Source organism: Phyllobates terribilis, unplaced genomic scaffold, assembly GCF_046119375.1.
Source record: "Phyllobates terribilis strain yellow unplaced genomic scaffold, ASM4611937v1 Scaffold_8__6_contigs__length_399053987, whole genome shotgun sequence".
In the NCBI taxonomy this organism is placed as follows: Eukaryota; Metazoa; Chordata; class Amphibia; order Anura; family Dendrobatidae; genus Phyllobates; species Phyllobates terribilis.
Window position 1 is genome coordinate 390453880 of NW_027362768.1, and position 23526 is coordinate 390477405.

Genomic DNA, 23526 nt, shown 5'->3' on the forward strand with positions numbered 1-23526 from the left:
AGGGGCGCCAGTAAGGAGAGGGGCGCCCGACGTGGACAGGGGCGCCAGTAAGGAGAGGGGCGCCCGACGTGAACAGTCGCGCCAGTAAGGAGAGGGGCGCCCAACGTGGACAGGGGCGCCAGTAAGGAGAGGGGCGCCCGACGTGGACAGAGGCGCCAGTAAGGAGAGGGGCGCCCGACGTGGACAGAGGCGCCAGTAAGGAGAGGGGCGCCCGACGTGGACAGAGGCGCCAGTAAGGAGAGGGGCGCCCGACGTGGACAGAGGCGCCAGTAAGGAGAGGGGCGCCCGACGTGGACAGAGGCGCCAGTAAGGACAGGGGGGCCCGACGTGGACAGGGGCGCCAGTAAGGAGAGGGGCGCCCAACGTGGACAGAGGCGCCAGTAAGGAGAGGGGCGCCCGACGTGGACAGGGGTGCCAGTAAGGAGAGTGGCGCCCGACGTGGACAGGGGCGCCAGTAAGGAGAGTGGCGCCCGACGTGGACAGGGGCGCCAGTAAGGAGAGGGGCGCCCGACGTGGACAGGGGCGCCAGTAAGGAGAGGGGCGCCCGACGTGGACAGGGGCGCCAGTAAGGAGAGGGGCACCCAACGTGGACAGAGGCGCCAGTAAGGAGAGGGGCGCCCGACGTGGACCGAGGCGCCAGTAAGGAGAGGGGCGCCCGACGTGGACAGGGGCGCCAGTAAGGAGAGGGGCGCCAGTAAGGAGATGGGCGCCCGACGTGGACAGGGGCGCCAGTAAGGAGTGGGGCGCCCGATGTGGACAGGGGAGCCAGTAAGGAGAGGGGCGCCCGACGTGGACAGGGGCGCCAGTAAGGAGAGGGGCGCCAGTAAGGAGAGGGGCGCCCGATGTGGACAGGGGCGCCAGTAAGGAGAGGGGCGCCAGTAAGGAGAGGGGCGCCCGTAAGGAGAGCGGCGCCCGACTTGGACAGGGGCGCCAGTAAGGAGAGGGGCGCCCGACGTGGACAGGGGCGCCCCTAAGGAGAGGGGCGCCCGACTTGGACAGGGGCGCCAGTAAGGAGAGGGACGCCCGACGTGGACAGAGGCGCCAGTAAGAAGAGGGGCGCCGGACGTGGACAGGGGCGCCAGTAAGGAGAGGGGCGCCAGTAAGGAGAGGGGTGCCAGTAAGGAGAGGGGCGCCCGACGTGGACAGGGGTGCCAGTAAGGAGAGGGGCGCCAGACGTGGACAGGGGAGCCAGTAAGGAGAGGGGCGCCCGACGTGGACAGGGGCGCCAGTAAGGAGAGGGGCGCCCGACGTGGACAGGAGCACCAATAAGTAGAGGGGCGCCAGTAAGGAGAGGGGCGCCCGACGTGGACAGGGGCGCCAGTAAGGAGAGGGGCGCCAGACGTGGACAGGGGCGCCAGACGTGGACAGGGGCGCCAGTAAGGAGAGGGGCGCCTGACGTGGACAGGGGCGTCAGTAAGGAGAGGGGCGCCCGACGTGGACAGGGGCGCCAGTAAGGAGAGGGGCGCCCGACGTGAACAGTCGCGCCAGTAAGGAGAGGGGCGCCCAACGTGGACAGGGGCGCCAGTAAGGAGAGGGGCGCCCAACGTGGACAGAGGCGCCAGTAAGGAGAGGGGCGCCCGACGTGGACAGAGGCGCCAGTAAGGAGAGGGGCGCCCGACGTGGACAGAGGCGCCAGTAAAGGAGAGGGGCGCCCGACGTGGACAGAGGAGCCAGTAAGGAGAGGGGCGCCCGACGTGGACAGAGGCGCCAGTAAGGAGAGGGGCGCCCGACGTGGACAGAGGCGCCAGTAAGGACAGGGGGGCCCGACGTGGACAGGGGCGCCAGTAAGGAGAGGGGCGCCCAACGTGGACAGAGGCGCCAGTAAGGAGAGGGGCGCCCGACGTGGACAGGGGTGCCAGTAAGGAGAGTGGCGCCCGACGTGGACAGGGGCGCCAGTAAGGAGAGTGGCGCCCGACCTGGACAGGGGCGCCAGTAAGGAGAGGGGCGCCCGACGTGGACAGGGGCGCCAGTAAGGAGAGGGGCGCCCGACGTGGACAGGGGCGCCAGTAAGGAGAGGGGCACCCAACGTGTACAGAGGCGCCAGTAAGGAGAGGGGCGCCCGACGTGGACCGAGGCGCCAGTAAGGAGAGGGGCGCTTGACGTGGACAGGGGCGCCCGACGTGGACAGGGGCGCCAGTAAGGAGAGGGGCGCCCGACGTGGACAGGGGCGCCAGTAAGGAGAGGGGCGCCCGACGTGGACAGGGGCGCCAGTAAGGAGAGGGACGCCAGACGTGGACAGGGGCGCCAGTAAGGAGAGGGGCGCCCGACGTGGACAGGGGCGCCAGTAAGGTGAGGGGCGCCCGACGTGGACAGGGGTGCCAGTAAGGAGAGGGGCGCCCGACGTGGACAGGGGCGCCAGTAAGGAGAGGGGCGCCCGACGTGGACAGGGGCGCCCGACGTGGACAGGGGCGCCAGTAAGGAGAGGGATGCCCGACGTGGACAGGGGCGCCAGTAAGGAGAGGGGCACCCGACGTGGACAGGGGCGCCAGTAAGGTGAGGGGCACCCGAAGTGGACAGAGGCGCCTGTAAGGAGAGGGGCGCCCGACATGGACAGGGGCGCCAGTAAGGAGAGGGGCGCCCGACGTGGACAGAGGCGCCAGTAAGGAGAGGGGCGCCCGACGTGGACAGAGGCGCCAGTAAGGAGAGGGGCGCCCGACGTGGACAGAGGCGCCAGTAAGGAGAGGGGGGCCCGACGTGGACAGAGGCGCCAGTAAGGAGAGGGGGGCCCGACGTGGACAGGGGCGCCAGTAAGGAGAGGGGCGCCCGACGTGGACAGAGGCGCCTGTAAGGAGAGGGGCGCCCGACATGGACAGAGGCGCCAGTAAGGAGAGGGGCGCCCGACGTGGACAGAGGCGCCAGTAAGGAGAGGGGCGCCCGACGTGGACAGAGGCGCCAGTAAGGAGAGGGGGGCCCGACGTGGACAGGGGCGCCAGTAAGGAGAGGAGCGCCCAACGTGGATAGAGGCGCCAGTAAGGAGAGGGGCGCCCGACGTGGACAGAGGCGCCAGTAAGGAGAGGGGCGCCCGACGTGGACCGAGGCACCAGTAAGGAGAGGGGCGCTTGACGTGGACAGGGGCGCCAGTAAGGAGGTGGGCGCCCGACGTGGACAGGGGCGCCAGTAAGGTGAGGGGCGCCCGACGTGGACAGGGGCGCCAGTAAGGTGAGGGGCACCCGACGTGGACAGGGGCGCCAGTAAGGTGAGGGGCACCCGACGTGGACAGGGGCGCCAGTAAGGTGAGGGGCACCCGACGTGGACAGGGGCGCCAGTAAGGTGAGGGGCACCCGACGTGGACAGGGGCGCCAGTAAGGTGAGGGGCACCCGACGTGGACAGAGGCGCCAGTAAGGAGAGGGGTGCCCGACATGGACCGAGGCGCCAGTAAGGAGAGGGGTGCCCGACGTGGACTGGGGCTCCAGTAAGGAGAGGGGCGCCTGACGTGGACAGGGGCGCCCGACATGGACAGGGGCGCCAGTAAGGAGAGGGACGCCCGACGTGGACAGGGGCGCCAGTAAGGAGAGGGGCACTCGACGTGGACAGGGGCGCCAGTAAGGAGAGGGGCGCCTAACGTGGACAGAGGCGCCAGTAAGGAGAGGGGCGCCCGACGTTGACAGAGGCACCAGTAAGGAGAGGGGTGCCTGACGTGGACTGAGGCGCCAGTAAGGAGAGGGACGCTTGATGTGGACAGGGGCGCCAGTAAGGAGAGGGGCGCTCGACGTGGACAGGGTCGCCAGTAAGGAGAGGGGCGCCCGACGTGGGCAGGGGCGCCAGTAAGGAGAGGGATGCCCGACGTGGACAGGGGCGCCAGTAAAGAGAGGGGCACCCGACGTGGACAGGGGCGCCAGTAAGGAGAGGGGCGCCCGACGTGGACAGGGGCGCCAGTAAGGAGAGGGGCGCCCGAAGTGGACAGAGGCGCCAGTAAGGAGAGGGGTGCCCGACGTGGACCGAGGCGCCAGTAAGGAGAGGGGTGCCCGACGTGGACAGGGGCGCCAGTAAGGAGAGGGGCGCCCGACGTGAACAGGGGCGCCAGTAAGGAGAGGGGCGCCCGACGTGGACAGGGGCGCCAGTAAGGAGAGGGGCGCCCGACGTGGACAGAGGCGCCAGTAAGGAGAGGGGCGCCCGACGTGGACAGAGGCGTCAGTAAGGAGAGGGGTGCCCGACGTGGACAGAGGCGCCAGTAAGGAGAGGGGCGCCCGACGTGAACAGGGGCGCCAGTAAGGAGAGGGGCGCCCGACGTGGACAGGGGCGCCAGTAAGGAGAGGGGCGCCCGACGTGGACAGAGGCGCCAGTAAGGAGAGGGGCGCCCGACGTGGACAGAGGCGCCAGTAAGGAGAGGGGCGCCCGACGTGGACAGAGGCGTCAGTAAGGAGAGGGGTGCCCGACGTGGACAGAGGCGCCAGTAAGGAGAGGGGCGCCCGACGTGGACAGGGGCGCCAGTAAGGAGAGGGGTGCCCGACGTGGACAGAGGCGCCAGTAAGGTGAGGGGCACCCGACGTGGACAGAGGCGCCAGTAAGGAGAGGGGTGCCCGACATGGACCGAGGCGCCAGTAAGGAGAGGGGTGCCCGACGTGGACTGGGGCTCCAGTAAGGAGAGGGGCGCCTGACGTGGACAGGGGCGCCCGACATGGACAGGGGCGCCAGTAAGGAGAGGGACGCCCGACGTGGACAGGGGCGCCAGTAAGGAGAGGGGCACTCGACGTGGACAGGGGCGCCAGTAAGGAGAGGGGCGCCTAACGTGGACAGAGGCGCCAGTAAGGAGAGGGGCGCCCGACGTTGACAGAGGCACCAGTAAGGAGAGGGGTGCCTGACGTGGACTGAGGCGCCAGTAAGGAGAGGGACGCTTGATGTGGACAGGGGCGCCAGTAAGGAGAGGGGCGCTCGACGTGGACAGGGTCGCCAGTAAGGAGAGGGGCGCCCGACGTGGGCAGGGGCGCCAGTAAGGAGAGGGATGCCCGACGTGGACAGGGGCGCCAGTAAAGAGAGGGGCACCCGACGTGGACAGGGGCGCCAGTAAGGAGAGGGGCGCCCGACGTGGACAGGGGCGCCAGTAAGGAGAGGGGCGCCCGAAGTGGACAGAGGCGCCAGTAAGGAGAGGGGTGCCCGACGTGGACCGAGGCGCCAGTAAGGAGAGGGGTGCCCGACGTGGACAGGGGCGCCAGTAAGGAGAGGGGCGCCCGACGTGAACAGGGGCGCCAGTAAGGAGAGGGGCGCCCGACGTGGACAGGGGCGCCAGTAAGGAGAGGGGCGCCCGACGTGGACAGAGGCGCCAGTAAGGAGAGGGGCGCCCGACGTGGACAGAGGCGTCAGTAAGGAGAGGGGTGCCCGACGTGGACAGAGGCGCCAGTAAGGAGAGGGGCGCCCGACGTGAACAGGGGCGCCAGTAAGGAGAGGGGCGCCCGACGTGGACAGGGGCGCCAGTAAGGAGAGGGGCGCCCGACGTGGACAGAGGCGCCAGTAAGGAGAGGGGCGCCCGACGTGGACAGAGGCACCAGTAAGGAGAGGGGCGCCCGACGTGGACAGAGGCGCCAGTAAGGAGAGGGGCGCCCGACGTGGACAGAGGCGCCAGTAAGGAGAGGGGCGCCCGACGTGGACAGAGGCGCCAGTAAGGAGAGGGCCTCCTACATTAATTGTCAGCCAATCGTGTAATTGTGCGGACGACAGTGATCAGCAGAGATCTGTTCGCTCAGAGATCGCAGCGGGTGCTTCTGCGGGACCTTCCCGGCCTGCGATAATCCTGACATTAGGACTTCTCACAGGAATGGGCCGGGGATCTCCAGTTGGGACCGGGAAGGTGGGGGGAGGTATCCAGGACAGGGCCGGGATTTCCAGTGCTGACTCTTCACCTGCTGCTTATGAGACCCCTAATTATCTATAAAGCCCCTGACTGCGGCGCTCATTAGGGGCTTCCGTATTACGGGGGGCCGTGGCTGTCGGGGAGATTTCTGCTTCCGGCGTTTTTCCTTCTCATCTTCTAAAATCAAAAATCTTCAGATTTGATATTCAGCTGCAGTTTACACAGAGGAGAGAGCGGCACAAAGCTCCGCAGCAGGCCGCAGCACCGGAATATTCATCAAGAGCTGCAGAGCATCAACCCTGCACCAGAGCCCCGCACCAGAGCCCCGCAGAGCATCAACCCTGCACCAGAGCCCCGCACCAGAGCATCAACCCTGCACCAGAGCTCTGCAGAGCATCAACCCTGCGCCAGAGCTCTGCAGAGCATCAACCCTGCACCAGAGCTCTGCAGAGCATCAACCCTGCACCAGAGCCCCGCACCAGAGCCCCGCAGAGCATCAACCCTGCACCAGAGCCCCGCACCAGAGCATCAACCCTGCACCAGAGCTCTGCAGAGCATCAACCCTGCGCCAGAGCTCTGCAGAGCATCAACCCTGCACCAGAGCTCTGCAGAGCATCAACCCTGCACCAGAGCTCTGCAGAGCATCAACCCTGCACCAGAGCCCCACGCACCAGAGCCCCGCACCAGAGCATCAACCCTGCACCAGAGCCCCGCACCAGAGCATCAACCCTGCACCAGAGCTCTGCAGAGCATCAACCCTGCGCCAGAGCTCTGCAGAGCATCAACCCTGCGCCAGAGCTCTGCAGAGCATCAACCCTGCACCAGAGCTCTGCAGAGCATCAACCCTGCACCAGAGCTCTGCAGAGCATCAACCCTGCACCAGAGCTCTGCAGAGCATCAACCCTGCACCAGAGCTCTGCAGAGCATCAACCCTGCACCAGAGCTCTGCAGAGCATCAACCCTGCACCAGAGCCCCGCAGAGCATCAACCCTGCACCAGAGCCCCGCACCAGAGCATCAACCCTGCACCAGAGCTCTGCAGAGCATCAACCCTGCGCCAGAGCTCTGCAGAGCATCAACCCTGCACCAGAGCTCTGCAGAGCATCAACCCTGCACCAGAGCTCTGCAGAGCATCAACCCTGCACCAGAGCCCCGCACCAGAGCCCCGCACCAGAGCATCAACCCTGCACCAGAGCCCCGCACCAGAGCATCAACCCTGCACCAGAGCTCTGCAGAGCATCAACCCTGCACCAGAGCTCTGCAGAGCATCAACCCTGCACCAGAGCCCCGCACCAGAGCATCAACCCTGCACCAGAGCTCTGCAGAGCATCAACCCTGCGCCAGAGCTCTGCAGAGCATCAACCCTGCACCAGAGCTCTGCAGAGCATCAACCCTGCACCAGAGCTCTGCAGAGCATCAACCCTGCGCCAGAGCTCTGCAGAGCATCAACCCTGCGCCAGAGCTCTGCAGAGCATCAACCCTGCACCAGAGCTCTGCAGAGCATCAACCCTGCACCAGAGCTCTGCAGAGCATCAACCCTGCACCAGAGCTCTGCAGAGCATCAACCCTGCACCAGAGCTCTGCAGAGCATCAACCCTGCACCAGAGCTCTGCAGAGCATCAACCCTGCACCAGAGCCCCGCAGAGCATCAACCCTGCACCAGAGCCCCGCACCAGAGCATCAACCCTGCACCAGAGCTCTGCAGAGCATCAACCCTGCGCCAGAGCTCTGCAGAGCATCAACCCTGCACCAGAGCTCTGCAGAGCATCAACCCTGCACCAGAGCTCTGCAGAGCATCAACCCTGCACCAGAGCCCCGCACCAGAGCCCCGCACCAGAGCATCAACCCTGCACCAGAGCCCCGCACCAGAGCATCAACCCTGCACCAGAGCTCTGCAGAGCATCAACCCTGCACCAGAGCTCTGCAGAGCATCAACCCTGCACCAGAGCCCCGCACCAGAGCATCAACCCTGCACCAGAGCTCTGCAGAGCATCAACCCTGCGCCAGAGCTCTGCAGAGCATCAACCCTGCACCAGAGCTCTGCAGAGCATCAACCCTGCACCAGAGCTCTGCAGAGCATCAACCCTGCACCAGAGCCCCGCACCAGAGCCCCGCACCAGAGCATCAACCCTGCACCAGAGCCCCGCACCAGAGCATCAACCCTGCACCAGAGCTCTGCAGAGCATCAACCCTGCACCAGAGCTCTGCAGAGCATCAACCCTGCACCAGAGCTCTGCAGAGCATCAACCCTGCACCAGAGCTCTGCAGAGCATCAACCCTGCACCAGAGCCCCGCACCAGAGCCCCGCAGAGCATCAACCCTGCACCAGAGCCCCGCACCAGAGCATCAACCCTGCACCAGAGCTCTGCAGAGCATCAACCCTGCACCAGAGCTCTGCAGAGCATCAACCCTGCACCAGAGCTCTGCAGAGCATCAACCCTGCACCAGAGCTCTGCAGAGCATCAACCCTGCACCAGAGCCCCGCACCAGAGCCCCGCAGAGCATCAACCCTGCACCAGAGCCCCGCACCAGAGCATCAACCCTGCACCAGAGCTCTGCAGAGCATCAACCCTGCACCAGAGCTCTGCAGAGCATCAACCCTGCGCCAGAGCTCTGCAGAGCATCAACCCTGCACCAGAGCTCTGCAGAGCATCAACCCTGCACCAGAGCTCTGCAGAGCATCAACCCTGCACCAGAGCTCTGCAGAGCATCAACCCTGCACCAGAGCCCCGCACCAGAGCCCCGCACCAGAGCATCAACCCTGCACCAGAGCCCCGCACCAGAGCATCAACCCTGCACCAGAGCTCTGCAGAGCATCAACCCTGCACCAGAGCTCTGCAGAGCATCAACCCTGCACCAGAGCTCTGCAGAGCATCAACCCTGCACCAGAGCTCTGCAGAGCATCAACCCTGCACCAGAGCCCCGCACCAGAGCCCCGCAGAGCATCAACCCTGCACCAGAGCCCCGCACCAGAGCATCAACCCTGCACCAGAGCTCTGCAGAGCATCAACCCTGCACCAGAGCTCTGCAGAGCATCAACCCTGCGCCAGAGCTCTGCAGAGCATCAACCCTGCACCAGAGCTCTGCAGAGCATCAACCCTGCACCAGAGCTCAGCAGAGCATCAACCCTGCACCAGAGCCCCGCAGAGCATCAACCCTGCACCAGAGCCCCGCAGAGCATCAACCCTGCACCAGAACTCTGCAGAGCATCAACCCTGCACCAGAGCCCCGCAGACCATCAACCCTGCACCAGAGCCCTGCAGACCATGAACCCTGCACCAGAGCCCTGCAGACCATCAACCTCGTAACAGAGCATCAACCCTGCACCAGAGCCCCGAAGTGGACAGGGGCGCCAATAAGGAGAGGGGCACCCGACATGGACAGGGGCGCCAGAAGGGAGAGAGGCGCCCAAAGTGGACAGGGGCGCCAGTAGGGAGAGGGACGCCCGACGTGGACAGGGGCGCCAATAAGGACAGAGGCGCCCGACGTGGACAGGGGCGCCAATAAGGAGGGGGTGCCGATAAGGAGAGGGGCACCCGACGTGGACAGGGGTGCCAAAAAGGAGAGGGGTGCCCGACATGGACAGGGGCGCCAATAAGGAGAGGGGCGCCCGACATGGACAGGGGCGCCAATAAGGAGAGGGGCGCCCGACATGGACAGGGGCGCCAATAAGGAGAGGAGTGCTGACGTGTACAGGGGCGCCAATAAGGAGAGGGACGCCCAATAAGGACAGAGGCGCCAGACGTGGACAGGGGCGCCAATAAGTAGAGGGATGCTCGACGTGGACAGGAGCTTCAGAGCGGAAAAGCGCCACAATAAGGGGGAGAGCTTCAGCGTGGGAAGGCACCACAGTAAGGGGAGGAGCTTCAGCGTGGGAAGGCACCACAGTAAGGGGAGGAGCTTCAGCGTGGGAAGGCACCACAGTAAGGGGAGGAGCTTCAGCGTGGGAAGGCACCACAGTAAGGGGAGGAGCTTCAGCGTGGGAAGGCACCACAGTAAGGGGAGGAGCTTCAGCGTGGGAAGGCACCACAGTAAGGGGAGGAGCTTCAGCGTGGGAAGGCACCACAGTAAGGGGAGGAGCTTCAGCGTGGGAAGGCACCACAGTAAGGGGAGGAGCTTTAGCGTGGGAAGGCACCACAGTAAGGGGAGGAGCTTCAGCATGGGCAGAGCATACCACGATGATGTCGATGATGTAGCGCTATATAACATGACCGCATGATACTGCCACAGAGGTGAGCGCTGGAACCACTACTTACAGCTCCATGAAGATGAAATATTCTTTTTTTGTTTCAAAGACATCGATCAGTTGCAGGATGTTGTGGTGTTTAACCCTGGAAGACACGAGAGACACAAGAAATCATCCTCCTCCTCCATCACAAAGGTTATAACGTGGCGGGGTCCTTCCTGCAATTACTACATAACAGACGGCATGAAGCCCCCACCTCCGACTGTGCCGGCCCGCTGACCACAGACACGTGTAGCACCACCTCCGCCGCGTGCACGCCTCACATTATCCTATTCTATTACATTCGGGGCATTTTAAGGGCCCAGGTTACATTGTCTAAAAATAAGGTGGTTCTAGAAAAGGATTTAATGAGGGGCCGGTATCACAATCCCGAGGCATGGTATAATGGCGGCCGCCCCCGGGACGGGCTCCGCTCATCCAGGACACTCACATTTTAAGGATGTTGATCTCATTCTTTGCCGCCTTCCGGACTTTTCTGCCGTCTCTCTTCAGGAACCTTTTGCAGGTATAAAGTTTTCCAGAAGATTTCTCTTTGGCTCGAAATACTTCACAGAACTCTTCCCTGGGGAGACAACGTAACAGTCTGTAGGCAAGGTGGGCGACAACCCCCGAGGGCATCACCCGGCCGAGCAACGACCCCCGAGGGCATCACCCGGCCGGGCGACGACCCCCGAGGGCATCACCCGGCCGGGCGACGACCCCAGAGGGCATCACCCGGCCGGGCGACAACCCCCGAGGGCATCATCCGGCCGGGCGACAACCCCCGAGAGCATCATCCGGCCGGGCGACAACCCCCGAGGGCATCACCCGGCCGGGCGACAACCCCCGAGGGCATCACCCGGCCGGGCGACAACCCCCGAGGGCATCACCCGGCCGGGCGACAACCCCCGAGGGCATCACCCGGCCGGGCGACAACCCCCGAGGGCATCACCCGGCCGGGCGACAACCCCGAGGGCATCATCCGGCCAGGCGACAACCCCCGAGGGCATCATCCGGCCGGGCGACAACCCCCGAGGGCATCACCCGGCTGGGCGACAACCCCCGAGGGCATCACCCGGCCGGGCGACAATCTCCGAGGGCATCACCCGGCCAGGCGTCCCAGAAACCACTGATACATAGCTAAACAGCAACCTAAAGACAAGACTCAGAGACCAGCATCAGTGTCTCCGCGAGGGGGCGTCCGACATCCGTGACTGTAGTGATCTTTTCACACTTACGTTTTGATAAGTTGTCCCAAATCATATCTGTCGCTCACTTCCGTGGGTTGATTATAATCCTTCTTGTCGCCCAAAGTCACACATCCAAACGGCATCGCCTGCCTGCACCAAAACACAGGATAGTCGTCATTATATATATATATATCTCTATCGCCTTTCATCAGAAATCACAGCATAAACAGAATGGTCTGTACCGAGCTGCTCCGCGAGACTCATCCACATCTAATACCCATTGATCCATCACTGATCTGCAACCCCTGGAAAAAATTCTGGAATCACCGTGCTCGGAGGACGTTCATTCAGTTGTTTAATGTTGTTGAAAAAAAGCAGATCACAGACATGGCACAAAACTAAAGTCATTTCAAATGGCAACTTTATGGCTTCAAGAAACACTAAAAGAAATCAAAATTAAAAATGTGGCACTCAGTAAGGGCAATTTTTTCAGACCAAGCAGGGGGAAAAAATTATGGAATCACCCAATTCTGAGGAAAAAATTATGGAATCATGAAAAACAAACACACAAAAGAGCACTCCAATCCATCACTAGTATTTTGTTGCAGCACCTCTGGCTTTAATAACAGCTTGCAGTCTCTGAGGCATGGACTTAATGAGTGACAAACAGGACTCTTCATCAATCTGGCTCCAACTTTCTCTGATTGCTGTTGCCAGATCAGCTTTGCAGGTTGGAGCCTTGTCATGGACCATTTTCTTCAACTTCCACCAAAGATTTTCAATTGGATTGAGATCCGGACTATTTGCAGCCCATGACATTGACCTTAAGTGTCTTCTTTCACAGTTTTTGCTCTATGGCAGGATGCATTATCATCTTGGAGAATGAGGTCATCACCCCAAACATCCTTTCAATTGATGGGATAAGAAAACTGTCCAAAATATCAATGTAAACTTGGGCATTTATTGAAGATGTAATGACAGCCATCTCCCCAGTGCCTTTACCTGACATGCAGCCCCATATCATCAATGATTGTGGAAATTTACATGTTCTCTTCATGCCGTCATCTTTATAAATCTCTTTGGAACGGCACCAAACAACAGTCCCAGCATCATCACCTTGCCCAATGCAGATTCACGATTCATCACTGAATATGACTTTCATCCAGTCATCCACAGTCCACCATTGCTTTTCCTCAGCCCATTGTAACCTTGTTTTTTTCTGTTTAGGTGTGAATGATGGCTTATGTTTAGCTTTTCTGTATGTAAATCCCATTTCCTTTAGGCGGTTTCTTACAGTTCGGTCACAGACATTGACTCCAGTTTCCTCCCATTCGTTCCTCATTTGTTTTGTTGTGCAATTCCTGTTTTGGAGACATATTGCTTTAAGTTTCCGGTCTTGACTCTTTGATGTCTTCCTTGGTCTACCACTATGTTTGCTTTTAACAACCTTCCCATGTTGTTTGTATTTGGTCCAGATTTTAGACACAGCTGACTGTGAACAACCAACATCTTTTGCAACATTGCGTGATGATTTACCTTCTTTTAAGAGTTTGATAATCCTCTCCTTTGTTTCAATTGACATCTCTTGTGTTGGAGCCATGATTCAGGTCAGTCCACTTGGTGCAACAGCTCTCCAAGGTGTGATCACTCCTTTTTAGATGCAGACTAATGAGCAGATCTAATTTGATGCAGGTGTTAGTTTTGGAAATGAAAATTTACAGGGTGATTCCATAGTTTTTTCCTCAGAATTGAGTGATTCCATAATTTTTTCCCTCTGCTTGGTCTGAAAAAAAATTACCCTTACTGAGTACCACATTTTTAATCTTGATTTCTTTTAGTGTTTCTTAAAGCCCTAAAGTTGCCATTTGAAATGACTTTAGTTTTGTGCCATGTCTGTGATCTGCTTTTTCTCAATAACATTAAACAACTGAATGAACATCCTCCAAGCACCGGTGATTCCAGAATTTTTTCCAGGGGTTGTATAAGAATAGAAAGGACCACCAACAGACCCCATTGCGGGTGCAGGGATATCCAGGATAAAATCCCAATTGTACATAAATCTTATTGGCCCGTGCGGCTGGTTTGGGGGGTGGCCTCTTATTGGCCCGTGCGACTGGTTTGGGGGATGGCTTCTTATTGGCCCGTGCGGCAGGTTTGGGGGGTGGCTTCTTATTGGCACGTGCGGCTGGTTTGGGGGATGGCCTCTTATTGGCCCCTGTGGCTGGTTTGGGGGATGGCCTCTTATTGGCCCCTGTGGCTGATTTGGGGGTGGCCTCTTATTGGCCCCTGTGGCTGGTTTGGGGGGTGGCCTCTTATTGGCCCCTGTGGCTGGTTTGGGGGGTGGCCTTTTATTGGCCCGTGCAGCTGGTTTGGGGGGTGGCCTCTTATTGGCCCCTGCGGCTGGTTTGGGGGGGTGGCCTCTTATTGGCCTCTGCGGCTGGTTTGGGGGGGTGGCCTCTTATTGGCCCCTGCGGCTGGTTTGGGGGGTGGCCTCTTATTGGCCCGTGCGGCTGGTTTGGGGGGTGGCCTCTTATTGGCCCGTGCGGCTGGTTTGGGGGGTGGCCTCTTATTGGCCCGTGCGGCTGGTTTGGGGGGTGGCCTCTTATTGGCCCGTGCGGCTGGTTTGGGGGGTGGCCTCTTATTGGCCCGTGCGGCTGGTTTGGGGGGTGGCCTCTTATTGGCCCCTGCGGCTGGTTTGGCGGCGTGGCCTCTTATTGGCCCCTGTGGCTGGTTTGGGGAGTGGCCTCTTATTGGCCCCTGTGGCTGGTTTGGGGGCGTGGCCTCTTATTGACCCGTGTGGCTGGTTTGGGGGGTGGCCTCTTATTGGCCCCTGTGGCTGGTTTGGGGGGTGGACTCCCGTATGGCCCCTGTGGTTGGTTTGGGGGGTGGCCTCTTATTGGCCCATGCGGCTGGTTTGGGGGATGGCCTCTTATTGGCCCGTGCGGCTGGTTTGGCGGCGTGGCCTCTTATTGGCCCCTGTGGATGGTTTGGGGGTGGCCTCTTATTGGCCCCTGTGGCTGGTTTGGGGGGGTGACCTCTTATTGGCCCTGTGGCTGGTTTGGGGGGGTGGCCTCTTATTGGCCCCTGCGGCTGGTTTGGGGGGTGGCCTCTTATTGGCCCCTGAGGCTGGTTTGGGGGGTGGCCTCTTATTGGCCCCTGCGGCTGGTTTGGGGGGTGGCCTCTTATTGGCCCCTGCGGCTGGTTTGGGGGGTGGCCTCTTATTGGCCCGTGCGGCTGGTTTGGGGGTGGCTTCTTATTGGCCCGTGCGGCTGGTTTGGGGGGTGGCCTCTTATTGGCCCGTGCGGCTGGTTTGGGGGGTGGCCTCTTATTGGCCCGTGCGGCTGGTTTGGGGGGTGGCCTGTTATTGGCCCGTGTGGCTGGTTTGGGGGGTGGCTTCTTATTGGCCCCTGTGGCTGGTTTGGGGGGTGGCCTCTTATTGGCCCGTGCGGCTGGTTTGGGGGCGTGGCCTCTTATTGGCCCCTGCGGCTGGTTTGGGGGCGTGGCCTCTTATTGGCCCCTGCGGCTGGTTTGGGGGCGTGGCCTCTTATTGACCCGTGTGGCTGGTTTGGGGGGTGGCCTCTTATTGGCCCCTGTGGCTGGTTTGGGGGGTGGACTCCCGTATGGCCCCTGTGGCTGGTTTGGGGGGTGGACTCCCGTATGGCCCCTGTGGCTGGTTTGGGGGGTGGACTCCCGTATGGCCCCTGTGGCTGGTTTGGGGGGTGGCCTCTTATTGGCCCATGCGGCTGGTTTGGGGAGTTGCCTCCCATGTGGCCCCTGTGGCTGGTTTGGGGAGTGGCCTCCCGTGTGGCCCCTGTGGCTGGTTTGGGGAGTGGCCTCTTATTGGCCCCTGTGGCTTGTTTGGGGGGTGGCCTCTTATTGGCCCATGCGGCTGGTTTGGGGGGTGGCCTCTTATTGGCCCGTGCGGCTGGTTTGGGGGGTGGCCTCTTATTGGCCCGTGCGGCTGGTTTGGGGGGTGGCCTGTTATTGGCCCGTGTGGCTGGTTTGGGGGGTGGCTTCTTATTGGCCCCTGTGGCTGGTTTGGGGGCGTGGCCTCTTATTGGCCCCTGCGGCTGGTTTGGGGGCGTGGCCTCTTATTGGCCCCTGTGGCTGGTTTGGGGGCGTGGCCTCTTATTGACCCGTGTGGCTGGTTTGGGGGGTGGCCTCTTATTGGCCCCTGTGGCTGGTTTGGGGGGTGGACTCCCGTATGGCCCCTGTGGCTGGTTTGGGGGGTGGACTCCCGTATGGCCCCTGTGGCTGGTTTGGGGGGTGGACTCCCGTATGGCCCCTGTGGCTGGTTTGGGGGGTGGACTCCCGTATGGCCCCTGTGGCTGGTTTGGGGGGTGGCCTCTTATTGGCCCATGCGGCTGGTTTGGGGAGTGGCCTCCCGTGTGGCCCCTGTGGCTGGTTCGGGGAGTGGCCTCTTATTGGCCGCTGTGGCTGGTTTGGGGGGTGGCCTCTTATTGGCCCATGCGGCTGGTTTGGGGGGTGGCCTCTTATTGGCCCCTGTGGCTGGTTTGGGGGGTGGCCTCTTATTGGCCCATGCGGCTGGTTTGGGGGGTGGCCTCCCGTGTGGCCGGTTTGGTTTGGGCTTTTTCCTGCATTATTCATCGGCCTGGTGACTTTTTTGTTTTTAGATATTAGAAAGTTAGAAGATAATAGAAATAAGAGAAGCCGCAGTGGTCGCGTTTCCTGGCGCTGCCTTTATAGGATTGCCGAAAACCCCATAAATAACTGGGGGAAAACCATAAAGGGAAGATGGCGCTGCAATAGTTAATGTGCAGAGATGAGGACTATTATTCATGACGGGCAGTGGACGGCTGCAGCTCCTGATCGCTGATGGTTCTGGGTCTTCCCTGACATCCGTCAGCTCTCATATCCGTCATCTCCGTCCGTCCCATACGTGTCCATCCACATCTCTACGTCCATCCGTGTCTCCAGGTTGCACGGAGCCTGGAAATGAGCTGTGTCTGTTCGCCCTGGACGCGGCGCGGCGCTTTGCTCGGCATTCCCCCAGAGCGTTGTGCTCCTGCAGAGCGATGCGTAGTGACAGGACGCAGGGCTGTTCGCTCACTGACCTGGAAAAGGAGCACTTAGGGGGAGAGACGCTCACAAGTCAGCACCGCCAGGATTAGCGCGCCGTTAACCTCTGCACTGCCGGGCGCAGCAGCCGCAGCACAGGGGGCAGTATAGAGTTTATACATCCATGAGGTTGTGCAGTTACAGTGGGGGAAGGGCAGCGACAACCATTCTGGATACATCCTTACCCCGGAGCAGGATTGTCACCTTTCCATTGTCCCCAGGACCATCAGTTGATAAGTCGGCCATGGTCGGGATGCAGCGCCTCGGCGGTGGTCTCGCCAGTAACAGCTGCAGCCCAAGCGGTTCCATGCAGACCCCAGTGACACGTGAAGGGTACACGGTCTTCACCATGGGGCAGTTTTAGGTGGGCGCCATTTATGGGGCAAGTAACTGCTCCAAAGTCGACGGATACAAATGTTGCACCATTGTGCCGTATCGCCATCCCCTTGTATCAATCACGGCACCACACTGTGCTGACACGTGGCATCGGCGTGCCCGCGGTGTGAGAGCGTCTGCCGCTGCTCGTGGAGAGAGCGCCGATCCTTTGATCCTAATCTATGTTGAGCATTTTGCAGCCAGAGTTTAGACCGCGATCACACGAGAGATGATCGTGACCCGGACGCCGCTGATCATCGGCAGAATAATGACGCGCTCTCGCCATGGCGCTGGAATAATGACCGCCCCGCCGCGGCTTTCACTTCCCTGCGCCTTCTCATCCTTTTCGTCATTTCTCAGCGTTCGGCTTTTACATTTGTATCTGTGGTTCCAGTTTTAGTTCATTTGTTTTTCAATTGTCCGTATTCCCTTTGAGAGGAGCGTCCTGCGGAGATGAGCGCGTCCCGGGATTGTCTCATCAAAGCTCTCCCTACGCCTGGCAAGATGCGAGCGCGCGGCCACGTCAGCGGCACCAGGGAGATGTTTTATTCATAGCTCTTGTCCTCTTATCTGCAAGACGCACTTTGTCTTCCGTGTATTCTCGCTCATCTTTGAGCTTTGGAGGGGAACGGCATAGTGCTGCGCGTGATGGAGAACACTGCGCGTCATGGAGAACGCTGAGAGTCATGGAGAACGCTGAGAGTCATGGAGAACGCTGAGAGTCATGGAGAACGCTGAGAGTCATGGAGAACGCTGCGCGTGATGGAGAACGCTGCGCGTCATGGAGAACGCTGAGAGTCATGGAGAACGCTGAGTCATGGAGAACGCTGAGAGTCATGGAGAACGCTGAGAGTCATGGAGAACGCTGAGAGTCATGGAGAACGCTGAGAGTCATGGAGAACGCTGAGAGTCATGGAGAACGCTGAGAGTCATGGAGAACGCTGAGAGTCATGGAGAACGCTGAGAGTCATGGAGAACGCTGCGAGTCATGGAGAACGCTGAGAGTCATGGAGAACGCTGCACGTGATGGAGAACGCTGAGAGTCATGGAGAACGCTGAGAGTCATGGAGAACGCTGAGAGTCATGGAGAACGCTGAGAGTCATGGAGAACGCTGAGAGTCATGGAGAACGCTGAGAGTCATGGAGAACGCTGAGAGTCATGGAGAACGCTGAGCGTCATGGAGAACGCTGAGCGTCATGGAGAACGCTGAGCGTCATGGAGAACGCTGAGAGTCATGGAGAACGCTGAGAGTCATGGAGAACGCTGAGAGTCATGGAGAACGCTGAGAGTCATGGAGAACGCTGAGCGTCATGGAGAACGCTGAGCGTCATGGAGAACGCTGAGCGTCATGGAGAACGCTGCGAGTCATGGAGAACGCTGAGAGTCATGGAGAACGCTGAGAGTCATGGAGAACGCTGAGAGTCATGGAGAACGCTGCACGTGATGGAGAACGCTGAGAGTCATGGAGAACGCTGAGAGTCATGGAGAACGCTGAGAGTCATGGAGAACGCTGAGAGTCATGGAGAACGCTGAGAGTCATGGAGAACGCTGAGAGTCATGGAGAACGCTGAGCGTCATGGAGAACGCTGAGCGTCATGGAGAACGCTGAGAGTCATGGAGAACGCTGAGAGTCATGGAGAACGCTGAGAGTCATGGAGAACGCTGAGAGTCATGGAGAACGCTGAGCGTCATGGAGAACGCTGAGCGTCATGGAGAAAGCTGCGAGTCATGGAGAAAGCTGCGAGTCATGGAGAAAGCTGCGCGTCATGGAGAAAGCTGCGCGTCATGGAGAACGCTGCGAGTCATGGAGAACGCTGCGAGTCATGGAGTTCGCTGCGAGTCATGGAGAACGCTGCGAGTCATGGAGAACGCTGCGCCACGAGCGGCAAGAGAGATCTGCTCCTATAGAGCAGTGATACAAAGACGGGGTGAAACTCAGAGCCCCCCAAAAAGAGGAGCTCAGCTGCACTAAAGCGACAATAACATCATAGTATTCGCCCAACATTTCTGTAAATTATTATTGTGGGTAATAGAAATAAAACAGTAGCCAAAGTGAACAGCTCTGACATCACGTCATTACTAGAAGCAAGCTCCGTATACAGTGCAGTCACCAAGTACAAGCATTACATCACTGATCCTGAGTTACATCCTGTATTATACCCCAGAGCAGCACTCACTATTCTGCTGCTGCAGTCACTGTGTACATACATTACATTACTGATCCTGAGTTACATCCTGTATTATACTCCAGAGCTGCACTCACTATTCTGCTGGTGCAGTCACTGTGTACATACATTACATTACTGATCCTGAGTTACATCCTGTATTATACTCCAGAGCTGCACTCACTATTCTGCTGGTGCAGTCACTGTGTACATACATTACATTACTGATCCCGAGTTACATCCTGTATTATACTCCAGAGCTGCACTCACTATTCTGCTGGTGCAGTCATTGTGTACATACATTACATTACTGATCCCGAGTTACATCCTGTATTATACTCCAGAGCTGCACTCACTATTCTGCTGGTGCAGTCACTGTGTACATACATTACATTACTGATCCTGAGCTACCTCCTGTATTATACTCCAGAGCTGCACTCACTATTCTGCTGATGCAGTCACTGTGTACATATATTACATTACTGATCCTGAGTTACATCCTGTATTATACTCCAGAGCTGCACTCACTATTCTGCTGGTGCAGTCACTGTGTACATACATTACATTACTGATCCTGAGTTACATCCTGTATTATACTCCAGAGCTGCACTCACTATTCTGCTGGTGCAGTCATCGTGTACATACATTACATTACTGATCCTGAGTTACCTCCTGTATTATACCCCAGAGCTGCACTCACTATTCTGCTGGTGCAGTCATCGTGTACATACATTACATTACTGATCCTGAGTTACCTCCTGTATTATACTCCAGAGCTGCACTCACTATTCTGCTGGTGCAGTCACTGTGTACATACATTACATTACTGATCCTGAGTTACATCCTGTATTATACTCCAGAGCTGCACTCACTATTCTGCTGGTGCAGTCATCGTGTACATACATTACATTACTGATCCTGAGTTACCTCCTGTATTATACCCCAGAGCTGCACTCACTATTCTGCTGGTGCAGTCACTGTGTACATACATTACATTACTGATCCGGAGTTACATCCTGTATTATACTCCAGAGCTGCACTCACTATTCTGCTGGTGCAGTCACTGTGTACATACATTACATTACTGGTCCTGAGTTACCTCCTGTATTATACCCCAGAGCTGCACTCACTATTCTGCTGGTGCAGTCAATGTGTACATACATTACATTACTGATCCTGAGTTACATCCTGTATTATACTCCAGAGCTGCACTCACTATTCTGCTGGTGCAGTCACTGTATACATACATTACATTACTGATCCTGAGTTACATCCTGTATTATACTCCAGAGCTGCACTCACTATTCTGCTGGTGTAGTCACTGTGTACATACATTACTGATCCTGAGTTACATCCTGTATTATACTCCAGAGCTGCACTCACTATTCTGCTGGTGCAGTCACTGTGTACATACATTACATTACTGATCCTGAGTTACATCCTGTATTATACTCCAGAGCTGCACTCACTATTCTGCTGGTGCAGTCACTGTGTACATACATTACATTACTGATCCTGAGTTACATCCTGTATTATACTCCAGAGCTGCACTCACTATTCTCTTGGTGCAGTCACTGTGTACATACATTACATTACTGATCCTGAGTTACATCCTGTATTATACTCCAGAGCTGCACTCACTATTCTGCTGGTGCAGTCACTGTGTACATACATTACATTACTGATCCTGAGTTACATCCTGTATTATACCCCAGAGCTGCACTCACTATTCTGCTGGTGCAGTCACTGTGTACATACATTACATTACTGATCCTGAGTTACATCCTGTATTACACACCAGAGCTGCACTCACTATTCTGCTGGTGGAGTCACTGTGTACATACATTACATTACTGATCCTGAGTTACCTCCAGTATTATACTGCAGAGCTGCACTCACTATTCTGCTGGTGCAGTCACTGTGTACATACATTACATTACTGATCCTGAGTTACCTCCTGTATTATACTCCAGAGCTGCACTCACTATTCTGCTGGTGCAGTCACTGTGTACATACATTACATTACTGATCCTGAGTTACATCCTGCATTATACTCCAGAGCTGCACTCACTATTCTGCTGGTGGAGTCACTGTGTACATACATTACATTACTGATCCTGAGTTACCTCCTGTATTATACCCCAGAGCTGCACTCACTATTCTGCTGGTGGAGTCACTGTGTACATACATTACATTACTGATCCTGAGTTACCTCCAGTATTATACCCCAGAGCTGCACTCACTATTCTGCTGGTGGAGTCACTGTGTACATACATTACATTACTGATCCTGAGTTACATCCTGTATTATACTCCAGAGCTGCACCCACTATTCTGCTGGTGCAGTCACTGTGTACATACATTACATTACTGATCCTGAGTTACCTCCTGTATTATACTCCAGAGCTGAACTCACTATTCTGCTGGTGCAGTCACTGTGTACATACATTACATTACTGATCCTGAGTTACATCCTGTATTATACTCCAGAGCTGCACTCACTATTCTGCTGGTGTAGTCACTGTGTACATACATTACTGATCCTGAGTTACATCCTGTATTATACTCCAGAGCTGCACTCACTATTCTGCTGGTGTAGTCACTGTGTACATACATTACTGATCCTGAGTTACATCCTGTATTATACTCCAGAGCTGCACTCACTATTCTGCTGGTGGAGTCACTGTGTACATACATTACATTACTGATCCTGAGTTACATCCTGTATTATACTCCAGAGCTGCACTCACTATTCTGCTGGTGCGGTCACTGTGTACATACATTACATTACTGATCCTGAGTTACCTCCTGTATTATACTCCAGAGCTGAACTCACTATTCTGCTGGTGCAGTCACTGTGTACATACATTACATTACTGATCCTGAGTTACCTCCTGTATTATATTCCAGAGCTGAACTCACTATTCTGCTGGTGCAGTCACTGTGTACATACATTACATTACTGATCCTGAGTTACATCCTGTATTATACCCCAGAGCTGCACTCACTATTCTGCTGGTGCAGTCACTGTGTACATACATTACATTACTGATCCTGAATTACATCCTGTATTATACTCCAGAGCTGCACTCACTATTCTGCTGGTGCAGTCACTGTGCACATACATTACATTACTGATCCTGAGTTACATCCTGTATTATACTCCAGAGCTGCACTCACTATTCTGCTGGTGCAGTCACTGTGCACATACATTACATTACTGATCCTGAGTTACATCCTGTATTATACCCCAGAGCTGCACTCACTATTCTGGTGGTGCAGTCACTGTGTACATACATTACATTACTGATCCTGAGTTACATCCTGTATTATACTCCAGAGCTGCACTCACTATTCTGCTGGTGCAGTCACTGTGTACATACATTACTGATCCTGAATTACATCCTGTATTATACTCCAGAGCTGCACTCACTATTCTGCTGGTGCAGTCACTGTGTACATACATTACATTACTGATCCTGAGTTACCTCCTGTATTATATTCCAGAGCTGCACTCACTATTCTGCTGGTGCAGTCACTGTGTACATACATTACATTACTGATCCTGAGTTACATCCTGTATTATACTCCAGAGCTGCGCTCACTATTCTGCTGGTGCAGTCACTGTGTACATACATTACATTACTAATCCTGAGTTACCTCCTGTATTATACTCCAGAGCTGCACTCACTATTCTGCTGGTGCAGTCACTGTGTACATACATTACATTACTAATCCTGAGTTACCTCCTGTATTATACTCCAGAGCTGCACTCACTATTCTGCTGGTGCAGTCACTGTGTATATACATTACATTACTGATCCTGAGTTACCTCCAGTATTATACTCCAGAGCTGCACTCACTATTCTGCTGGTGCAGTCACTGTGTACATACATTACATTACTAATCCTGAGTTACCTCCTGTATTATACTCCAGAGCTGCACTCACTATTCTGCTGGTGCAGTCACTGTGTACATACATTACATTACTGATCCTGAGTTACCTCCTGTATTATACTCCAGAGCTGCACTCACTATTCTGCTGGTGCAGTCACTGTGTACATACATTACATTACTGATCCTGAGTTACATCCTGTATTATCCTCCAGAGCTGCACTCACTATTCTGCTGGTGCAGTCACTGTGCACATACATTACATTACTGATCCTGAGTTACCTCCAGTATTATACTCCAGAGCTGCACTCACTATTCTGCTGCTGCAGTCACTGTGCACATACATTACATTACTGATCCTGAGTTACATCCTGTATTATACTCCAGAGCTGCACTCACTATTCTGCTGGTGCAGTCACTGTGTACATACATTACATTACTAATCCTGAGTTACCTCCTGTATTATACTCCAGAGCTGCACTCACTATTCTGCTGGTGCAGTCACTGTGTACATACATTACATTACTGATCCTGAGTTACATCCTGTATTATCCTCCAGAGCTGCACTCACTATTCTGCTGGTGCAGTCACTGTGCACATACATTACATTACTGATCCTGAGTTACCTCCAGTATTATACTCCAGAGCTGCACTCACTATTCTGCTGCTGCAGTCACTGTGCACATACATTACATTACTGATCCTGAGTTACCTCCAGTATTATACTCCAGAGCTGCACTCACTATTCTGCTCGTGCAGTCACTGTGTACATACATTACATTACTGATCCTGAGTTACCTCCTGTATTAT

The 23526-nt window shown here is 56.9% G+C and overlaps 1 protein-coding gene across 1 annotated transcript in view; it reads right to left on the reverse strand.

Annotated features, from left to right (window-relative positions):
• CAMKV (CaM kinase like vesicle associated) overlaps positions 1-23526 on the reverse strand; it is a 197531-nt gene that overhangs the window by 95161 nt on the left and 78844 nt on the right. Inside the window, exons 2-4 of the mRNA XM_073645184.1 lie at positions 11252-11353; positions 10465-10596; positions 10045-10119 (exon numbers count right to left, since the gene is read on the reverse strand). Of these exons, the coding sequence (XP_073501285.1) occupies positions 10045-10119; positions 10465-10596; positions 11252-11353 (309 nt within the window). The remainder of the gene's footprint in view (positions 1-10044; positions 10120-10464; positions 10597-11251; positions 11354-23526) is intronic.